General features: G+C 33.1%; 1 protein-coding gene across 1 annotated transcript; it reads right to left on the bottom strand.

The window, feature by feature from the left end:
- Window positions 1–2,017: 2,017 nt before the first annotated feature.
- On the bottom strand, window positions 2,018–2,722 carry LOC145800203 (UPF0481 protein At3g47200-like). Its single transcript, XM_082889848.1, has one exon. It carries the CDS (start codon window positions 2,720–2,722, stop codon window positions 2,018–2,020), a length of 705 nt encoding a protein of 234 aa, XP_082745974.1.
- Between the last annotated feature and the right edge of the window lie 8,461 nt (window positions 2,723–11,183).

Raw genomic sequence — 11,183 nt, 5'->3', positions numbered from 1 at the left:
TCCTTGTGTAATTCTCACTTCGTCGTTCGGCGTCCGTCAATCGCCGTTCGCCATCGACAGGTCTATTTTTCTCTTTCTGTGTCGCTTAGTGTTGGTCTTCAACTCCTTTTTGTGTTGCGTTTGCCTTCTATTCCGTGTTGCGATTGCTTAATTAATTGATTTTAATTGTTTATTTAATCTCATTTTGTGACTCTATAGCGAGACTCCACACACACACACACACGCACACGCACACACAAAAAACAGTCAATCAACAATGACATCGTTAGGTGGGTGGGAATAAAACAATTTGTGCATCTAAATCAACCTCTCTATCTCACGGAAAATTTAACTCACATATTTAGACAAAACAATGGCAAGTAGATGGCACATAAACACTTTCAAAACCCCTTTTTTAAGTTGTGTATCATATATGTAAGTTTTGACAGTTTGTGGTTTTTATATAACAAATATTACAACTAATTTATTTTTAATCATAACTAAAAAGAAATACACGATCAGTCATAATCAAACCCCTATTTAGATATAATCAAAGGCATTGGTGTTGTTTGGTGTAGCTGTTAAAATAGATTGTAGATTATAGCTTAACAGATTATAGATTATGACTTTAATCAGAAGCTGTTAATTGGTTTGGTATAGCTGTTGGATTATAGATTTAAGTTGCTAAGTAGTGTTTGTTAAATAAGTTGGGAAGTAGCTTTTTCAATTAATTTTTATTTTTTATTATTCACTATTTGTCTACATTTCTCATAAAAAATAATAATAATATTTTGTAGTCCATTTGGGTCTTTTTCTATTTTTAAAAAAATTAAAAAAAAAATTAAGAGTATAACCTTGAATTAACATGTCCACAGCAGAAGTTAATAATCAGAAGTAAGAGGTGAGCAGCTTCTTAGAATCAACTTTTTTTACTTAAAATAAGTTGTTAGAATCAGAAGCTGTTTGAAGTAAGTTTAACCAAACAGTCTAAAATAACTTTTTAAAAGTCAAAAGCCATAAGTTGACTCAAAAAGCCCCATCAAACACCCCCATTCTTGATAATAATCAAACTGGTCATAACTAATACCAAATTGGGTTATTCAGGCATATCCAAAACCTCGATTGTGAGTTATAATCAAGTCATAACAAATATCACAATTAATCATAACTAAAGATCACAAAAATTGTAACTAGCAAATGATACACCTCTTTATTGAGAGCGTGTATTGCAGAATTTGCCACGACACAATACCTAGCCAAAGGCATCGGCTCTACCCAAACCTTCTCATCCAAAATCAGATGCATCGTACTAGGGCACTTGAAGTTTCAGTTCTATGAGGTCTCCTATGAGGTAGGAACTTCTAGGAATAGAGGAATAGTTTCTAGTCCTGCATATTATTGCAAGAAATGCTAGAGAGTTGTTGCACTGCAAGAGAATCACAAACATCCTTTGGGTGGCATAAGAGGAAAAGTGGCAACCCGTTCAACAAGTGTGATGAGATTGAGTGCTCATCCATCCATTTTTGTTGAGCCTCTTTGTTGGATGACAACAGGCACAAACCATCAGACCATTCACTTCTGTTTTGTCTAGAATGAAGATGTAGAAATAAATTAGCAAACGATGACCAGTGGCCAAAGATAGGCCTCAACACTTTGGATTCATTTTTGTCATCCTGGTTCTTTATGTGGTATATAGAGTAATTCTTATCATTACAGTTATAGAGCATCACTAGCAGTGGCAGAGCTAGATTCTAATAGAATAGACAGAGAAAGTGAAACCATAGTTTATTCTAATAGAAATGTTAGGAATATAGAAACTGAGCCAAACACAGAAAGAAATCACAAACACTCACTTGATAATACATTTAATATTTAAGTTTGTGGGTTAACTTAAACTACCCTTATTCTAAAGACATATTCACTCTCTCACTCAGATTAACACAAACATAGAAACTATCTACATATGTAGGCGCGGAATATTTTGTTGAAATAAAATAGTGGATATTAGGGTTATGGCCTGTGTAAAAACAACATCAGATCAATGTCGGGATGGGGATGGGGACAATGATGAAGTAAGAATAGTAATTAGGGCAATGACAGTCTGTGTGATAGTGAGGAGGAGGAGAAAACCAACTGCAATAGTGGCAACAGTAACCCATATATTTTTGAAGTAATCATGCTTCAATGAAGCTACTCTTCTGTTCCACCATCTCTTGCAATGAGCATTCACTTTGTTGCACTGTTCAGCGTAGTAGAACGATGGCATAATGATTGTTCCTATACCCAGGTCGTTGAACATAACTGCCACCACTTCGTCATCACCAAGCCAGTTTTCAAGAACTTCATGGCGACGAAGTTGGGTTACGTCTTCTTTGTAGTTGATAAGTTGATCCATGAAATACGTATAATCGGCGAAATATTTGGGTTTGTCATCTGAGGAATGTTGTTCATAGGCAATGATGTTTCGGAAGAATGTCTCTGTCAAATCAGTGGCTTTAAACTTTGGTATTTTAAATAGACCATGATCAAAGCGTATATCGAACATGCTGAGGTTGAGCCCATCATTGTCATCCTCTACAGCCTCGAACTTGACACCAGCATCCTGAAGCTCTATCATACACAGTATTTTAAAGCGAGTTGTTTGATTCTTGTTTTGGTGGTTATTTGATTCATCTTTGGAGGTGGAGGGATGACAAACATTATGCACCAAGTCAAGAAAATGCTTGCTTTCAGAGACAGACATATTTTCAATATTGATTTTGGAAATGCCAATCCTTCTCGATAGGTTCTGAAAGATAGGCAATAAAGCCAACTTCGTGAGGGTGGGGGTGGATATAGCGACCCCGGTCTTTTCCCTTTAGATTATTGTATCCGGACTTAGGTTTCGTGGATCCTGTCATTATATATTGGTTGTTGTTGGCCTTTAATGTCTTGGTTTTTTGTGTTTTGGGATGTGTTGGGCAGGTTTGTTATAGGTTGGTTGAGTTTAGAAGTCAAAACTAGTTGCCCAGTTTTTGACCTGTACGCTCGAGCGGGGGTTTTGGCGCTCGAGCGGGAATTTCACCCATCCAGTATTTCCTGTGCAGTGTTGGGCGCTCGAGCGTGGGATTGTTCGCTCGAGCGGGGTTGTGTGAGTTACGCTCGAGCGGGGAGTTGGAAGCTCGAGCGGAGACCTGGTTCTGTAAAACTTCTGGGAGTGTGCATTCGACGCTCGAGCGGGAGTTTGGCCGCTCGAGCGGGAGTTTGTGAGTGGCGCTCGAGCGGGGTTTTACACGCTCGAGCGGGCCGACTGGTATATAAATCCGAGATCCGACTTTCTGGATCATTTTTCATCTCCCTTTTGATCTGAAAAACCTTAAAACCGACTTTTCTCTTTCTCTACTCACCTTCTCTCTTAGGTTTGATCTACTTATAGTGAGTTTCTACCTTAGATCCTTTATTAAAAAGATGGAGTGAGTCGAGGGCTTCCATCTAATCTGAACTTTTGGTGATTTGGAGCACATTGGAATTTGGGTATTCATCTTTGTCTTCTCCATTCGGGTTATTTTCTTCGAGGTAGGGATTTCCTACTCCATATTATAGGTTTTGTTCTAAGTTTTGGTATTTTGATATGTTGGGGATTGTTTGGTAATTTTGGGAAAAACCCTAGTTGTATTAATTAAATTGATTTGTATAATTAATTTAATGAAATTGGGGAATTTGGTTAAATTCATGAAATTGGGGAAATTATTGATTATATGGTGTAGTTAGATAATTTAAATCACTCGCCTATTGAATTGTTGATATATTTATTTTCCAAGTCTGGAAATAACTGTTTTGGGCTATCGGTGGAGGATAGTCGTGATTGTTGTAGACACTGCATGTGGATTAGGGATAACTGAAACTAATCATTGATTAAGTTATCAATTTTGACTGTTGAATTAATACAGACATTATGTGTATTGATTGTGTGTTGTAAATGTTATGTGTTTACATACATTGTTTTGTGTGGGAGGAGATAGGGGATGTACTCCACGGTTTAGGGGAAGATAGGGGATGGACCTCTAAACCGGATTTTGTTTGGGAGGAGATAGGGGATGGACTCCATTAGCATCACTTTTATGTGTGCTTATTTATATTGAAGTGTTTTATTTGATACAGCACTAAAATGTGTATCAAACGGGAAGTATGAAGTGTTTTGATTTGAGCCTGAGTCTCATTTGTTTGTTGATATTGGAAGAATGTGAATATGATTTACATAGTTCATTGTAGTAAGTGTGGCCGGGTTCTGAGCCGTATTGTTAATGTTGGAAAGTAAAACGTGTCTTAAACATTAGTGTCATGAGACTATATAATGATGTAATTGATTATCTTGGTTAACCATCTATTGAATGCTATTGCTTTATTCAATGCTTATATTTGGTTTAGTATATTTCTACTGGGCTGTGGCTCACCCTTTATGGGAACATCATTTTCAGGTTCAGGTGATATGCTACCTCCAAGGACTTAGCTTGGTTGGATTTGGACTTTGAAGACTTGTCTTTAATTTTTTTTGTTTTTATTTAAACACTCAAGCCAAGGGCTAAATTTGTAATTGAGTTAGTACTCATTCTTTTGTGTCCAAGTGTTAGCTTGGAAAGATGTAAGCCCTTAGGGCATTTACTTTTGATGTTACATGTAATGTCTTTCAATAAAAGTACTCTGATGGATAATTTAATGACTTGTTTTATTTTATTAATGCATGTTAACGTTATATATTATGGGTTTATTTTGAGGGCGTTACAGTGGAGGTGGGGGGTGAGGGTGATGGTAAGGGTGGGGGTGAGGGTTAGGGTGAGGGTGGAAGTAGGATCAGGATGATTCCGGTTTGGATTTTGGGTCACGCCCATGTAGTAGCTCATGTCATAAAATTCAGATATAACAAAGAATGGAAGTTGGTTTTCAAGTAGCATCAAGTTCCTGCAAATTTGTATCATCTTCCATGATACTTTGACTTCATCACCCACATGTGATTGTTAATGTTTATCCTCAACAACAAAAAACTCATACAGACCAAAAAGAAACTCAATAACAAAGCAAGCATCATATAGCATCATTTTCACAAATTCATCACTATCGAGGTGGTCAACTGGGTCTGCATAACACTTGCGAGCTCTTTCTTCTAATTTCTTCATAGAGTCTAAATAATCCTCCTTACGTAGATTGTTGTTACGTTGAAGAAGCAATTCCAAATAATGCTCTTTACATTTTTCCATGGCAAGTAGTTTGGGTTGACCACGGTGGTAAGGCCCTATTGAAATTAGGATAGGTGTGTATGCCTTTTCATTTGCATTACGCAGTCCTTCGTGCACCCTAAAGATACAAGCTGCTTCATCGGCCAAAGCTTCTCTTTCTTCAGTGTAGATGATTAGTTGTTCCATATTATTATCTGTTAAATTTGTAGGAAAACGTGGTATCACCGACCTAAAACATTTATTTATTTATTATTATTTGCATATGTAGACTTCATGTAGTGATTTCCATTGTATACAAAAATTTAATACAAGCAGAAATTTATGTTTATTAATTAGAAGTTTTAAAAAAAGGTGTCTATTTTTATTATGGATAAATTATAAGTACGCGCCTGAGATTTATTTAAATACAGATTGCCTCATGTGGTTTTAAAAATTACATCATGCCCCTTTAAGTTTCTAATTGGATAACAAATGACTCATTTTATTAATAAATCATTAAATCAATTAACAATTTTTACTGATGTCAGAAATATATTTTAATTAACAATTCAGATAATTTTATTGTTTTAAAAAAGAATAGTTAGAAATAGTTTTTAATCTTTTACTAATATCACTCTCTTTGGTTTTGATTTTTTAATAACTGTTTTTTAAGTTTTCATTTCATATTTTTTTTTTATAGATTTTTTAACATTTCATCAAAAAAAATTTTACTTTTGACATCCACTTAATTTTGATACACTTAAAACGTATAAAATTTGTATAAAAATCTTTCAAAAATTCATTAAATATAAAAAAAATATATAATATATATTCCGAACATTTTTGTATTTTTTTCATATTCAATGATTTTTTTTTAAATGCACAAATTATATATTTTTTAATTGTATCTAGCTTAATCAGATGTAAAATGCTAAAAAAAATTTATTAAAATGTTTTAAAAAAATCAATGAAATTTTTTTTAAAAACTATTTAAAAAAAATCAAAATCGAAAATCTATTTCGTAATTAAATAATATAAAAATTAAAATTAATATTTTGTAAAGAGTTAGGCTAAACCAGGCCGAATCAAGATAAAAATCTTTATCTCAAGTCTTAACTCACTCGAAAATGAAATAAGTTCAAAATCTCAACTCAACTTTATAGCTTAAACAAAAAAATAATTAGACCGGACTAACGTTTGTTTTGAAAATTAATTAAAATAATAAAAAAGTCAATTCTTATTATTATTATTTATTTATTTTTTGTGTGTGCACATCCTTTCATTAAAATTTTTAAAACAACCTTAACACTGTGTTTGGTTTATGAATTTGGAGAGAGATTTAGAAAAGAAAAGAAAAAGATAGATGAAATATGAATAAAATATAATCATATTTCACACACATTTTTCCTTTTCTCTTCGAATTCCTTCCCTAAATCCATGAACCAAAGGAAATGAAAATGCAATCTCACTTTTTGTTTGGTCAAAAGATTTGATGAAAGAAAGGGAAAAAGAATAACAATACATTCTTACTTTTTGTTTGGTTATAATAAAAAATATATGAAAAAAGAAAATGAGAGCAAAATGCAATCCTACTTTTTGTATTAACTTAGACTATTTTCTTTCTCTATTTCCCAATTTAACCAATAATAGTTTGAAATTCGAATCCTATTAATTCTTTCTTCTTCTTCTTTTTCTTTCTATTTATCTCTCCCTTTTCATTTCCGTTATCAAATCTTTCAACTAAATACAACCTAAGTAAATTGGACACCCATCAAACCAATAGCCGCCCTACCTACCCTGGTCAAAACCCATCTCAGCCCAGATGTGGATAGTGACTTTTATTTATTTTTATGATTATGTTTTTTATTATATCTATCAATATAAGAATCTCTTCGGTTGAAATGGAGCGTTTTTATTTTGTCGAAATTATTCTCAACAAATGGTTGTATTCTTTTCAAAGAGTATGTATCACATTTGCTTTATAACTAAAGAAGAAAATGATATAATTTCATATTTTTTAAGTTATAATTATAAAAAAAAGAAAATAAAAGAAGAAGTTATAACCAAATACTACATGAGACGTAAGCAAATATATCAAAATAATGTTATAACTAAAGAAGAAAATGGCATAACAAAAAATGCATATGATAAAGAGCGTGTATTGTGAAATTCTTCTACATATACAATTACAAAACAATAAAAGTCAAAAACTAACAATAAATACCTGACAATGTTGGTTGGATGATGTGGAGATAATATTCTTCAAATCAAATCGGACCAACTATTATTATTGACTGACAAAAACGAGTAAATCTTTTGTTAAATCTGAAGTAATAATAATGTTTCTTTGCAACTAAAAAGTATGAATGATGACTAGTTAAATAGCCCTTTCCAATTCTTTACTTGCTAAAGAGATTGAGTAAATAATAAATTTTGAAAAGTTAAAGATTCTTTAAATCAGTTCACAAGTAATATATCGATTATGTTTCTTGGAAATTACTTTAAAGTATCTTTTAATTTTTCAAAATTTATTACTTGCTTTCCTTGTTGGACTTATTTTTTTATTCTAGGCCTCCTATAAGTCTATTTTTAAGTCATATTTGAATGACAAAAGTTTTTAGGGGAATGAGAATCTCATTGCTAGTAATGGAATCACTAGTAATAAAATCCTTGTATCAAAGTTATTTAGGCATTGAACCAAAAAAAAAAAAAAAAAGTTATTTAAGCATTTGGTTTTGTTAGGAGTCTGAAAGTGATATATTTTTAAATATTGTGGTCCAAATTATTATTGTTTTACACTTAAATGGTTAAAAAAATATGAGATATTTATTAGGAAAAATTATGCAAATAGTCCATGTAGTTTACACGATTTGTCAATTTGATCCCTATTATTTCAATTTGCTCGATTTTGCCCCTTAATTAATTTAACGGATTGTGTCATTTTAGTCCAATAAATAACAGTTGTTAAGTTAATTTGATGGAAAGTCAAACAATGTGTCAATTTGGTCCTTGTATTTTACGCAATATGTCAATTTGGCCCATGTCAAAATCGAGAAAACTATAACAACAATGACCAAATTGACACATCGTGTAAAGTACAAAGACCAAATTGACACATTATTTGACTTTTTGTTAAATTAACTTAACAACCGTTATTTATTGGACTAAAATGACACAATCCGTTAAATTAATGGGCAAAATCGAGAAAACTGAAACAATATGGATCAAATTGACACATTGTGTAAGCTATAGGGACTATTTACATAATTTACCTTAGTTATTATTAAAGTCAGAGAAGACTAACTAAGGCATTTTGTTGTCTATATGTATGAGTATGGGGTTATATTTATGGTATACAAAAGGGGGTCTTCAAAGCAATATAAGTATTACGAAACAAACCCGCCCCTATAGGTTTAGCGTCGTAACTGGTCAGTAATCCTTAGATTACCAAAAGCCTCTGTACAGAATAACATATAATTAAGGGGCTAGCAGAAGCAACTTATAGAAAATAATGCCTATAGAGCTGTGCAGACATACACGAGACAAAAAAATTTAAAACTTTATATAAATATAAGTGACGTCAAATAAACAACAGTCTTACATCACCTGATATACAAACAAAACAGAATGTAACTTAGCCCAATATTCAGATACAAAAGAAAACAGAAAGACAGTGAACAAAAACAGAAACTGTCAGCATAGAATTTGTCCACACTTAAGCTTTTTAGGAACCTCTTCGTGAGGCACAGTGGTTTGGCTGACTCAGATAGATCTGGGCAATCATCTTCCAGTCTAGTCACATGCCTGATCACCTACATACATAAATAATAGAATGAGTTGGAGCCCAGTGAATAATAATAGAGTAAATGTGTCACGATCCAAACCCGCCCCTATAGGTTTAGCATCGTAACCGGTCAGTAATCCTGCGATTACCAAAGGCCTCTAAACAGATTAGCGGAAGCAAATACATAAATATAATCGTCCAATGAGCTGTGTTGACTTATATGAAACAGAATATTGAAAACTTTATATACATATCCAAAAATCATTCTCATGTTATATCCACACACTTAACTATAGCATCTTAAGTACAACCAACAAAAACAAACAAAGTCTTATATATAGAAACAATCGGAGCTTATAACACGTGACACATCAAGAACCTCCACGTGAGGCACAATGGTTGGTTGACAACAGAACACAAATCCAGACAAAAGTCTTCAGGCCTGGTCTCCAGAACGCTCACCTATACATATATATACACACAGTGAGCTAAAGCCCAGTGAATAACATAAAGGTAAAGATGTTAGTGAACGAATTCCGAACATATCATATTCATAAAACAGATCATAACAGAATCAATTCTCATATCCGAACATCATAATGGTACATCTAATAGAATATATCACATTGTCATTTGACTAGAGTAATCGGTTCCGGATACCGATTAAACACATCACTAATATGACAAGTGGCTAACGAGATCTTGTAATTACATATATGTCATGGACTTGCATTAACATCTCGTCCCCCATGCCTTGGGACTATCTATGGATGCCATAATAGATTTTAAATATAGGACATCCGTTCGTGTAAACAAATATCATTTCAGAAATCATAACTTATCAAATCACATTTGGAACATAATTCATATGAACATATCTTTACAATAACGTTACTCACAGTGGGCTTCCAGAAACAGTTGGTCAGTCTTCGAGTCTTGACCTACAAACACAAATGTACATAGCACAAAACATGTCTCATTATTACTTATATGGCCATTCATGGCTTACCTTTCTTCCTTTAACTTCTTATTCATTCCATGCCATGTAATTTGTTCATATTGAACACATACTCGGATTTGACACATATTTTTTAATTCACTTACGTATGTTATTTCTTAGCTTATTAATCCTTAATGACTCACAAATCATGCCTAAAAATGCCCGGAAAGAGATGGGAATGAAGATATATACTTAAAACATCTTTTGAAAACATGTTGAAAATAAGTTGTTGGCTAGAGCCTACTTTTCGTCGCTAGAGCCAACTGAAGGCAAAAACTGAGCTCACTCGAGCCACCATTTGGTCGCTCGAGCCAGCTTTTGCAGAGTTCAAAATACTAGGAGCTCGCAATGTTGGTTCGAGCCACCACTTCCTCGCTCAAGCCAACACTGAATTTTCTGGGTTTCTAGAAAAAAAAATTGAGTTCCAAAAATGCATTTTAACATGTAAAAGCTTTCATGGCCATTCCAAACTCATGGAAACACTTTGATAACACATAGAAACTTCTTTAAAATCATGAATCAAAGGTCAATTTACTAAATCAATGCTCAAAACTTTCATGCATGCAAGATTTTTAACCCCTTTTTATCTCATACCCTTCAAAACATGGATTTGAGCTGCAAAACAATATAATTTATGAAGTAAAACTCTTGAAGCTTTCAGAAATCAATGATGCATGTGTAAATTAGCTTCCAAATCATCATGGGTGATAGGATTCAAACTCAAGAATGGAAAAACATGGAAAAATCATGCATGCATGTGGAGTTACTTCAAATTCTTTTTCCAAAGCTCATAAAACATGAAATTCACTCCCAAAAGCTTTGTGAATTATGCAGGCATGTACAATTCATCTTCTAAATTCAACATGGATGACATGAATCATGTTCAGAATGATGAAATTAAACAAAAATAAGCATGCATGTATGAATTGCCTCTAAATTCATCATCTTTAGTTCAATTCTTGCACATAATCACAAATTCCTCTTGAATTGATCTAATTGATGGCTTAAACTCATAATTAAGTCTTGAATTCTCACCTAGAGTCTTGAATAAGCCAAATTCTTGTAAATCTTTGAGCTTCTCTTCTTAATCTTTAAGAATCAAGCCTTAATCTTCCAATTCTTTAGCTTTCTCTCTCTAAAAGTGAACTCACTCTCTCTCTAGAATACAATCTCAGATTTTGCTCTAAAAAATTGTGAAGTTGAGCTCACAAATGAGTTGCCTTCTAGC

This window comes from Camellia sinensis, chromosome 10 (genome assembly GCF_055761805.1).
Source record: "Camellia sinensis isolate YWXY chromosome 10, ASM5576180v1, whole genome shotgun sequence".
Classification (NCBI taxonomy): Eukaryota; Viridiplantae; Streptophyta; class Magnoliopsida; order Ericales; family Theaceae; genus Camellia; species Camellia sinensis.
This window is presented reverse-complemented; position numbering and strand designations above follow the sequence as displayed.

Coding starts and splice junctions, on each gene's coding strand:
- LOC145800203 (XM_082889848.1), bottom strand. CDS start 2,722: ATGTCTGTCTCTGAAAGCAAGCATTTTCTTGACTTGGTGCATAATGTT.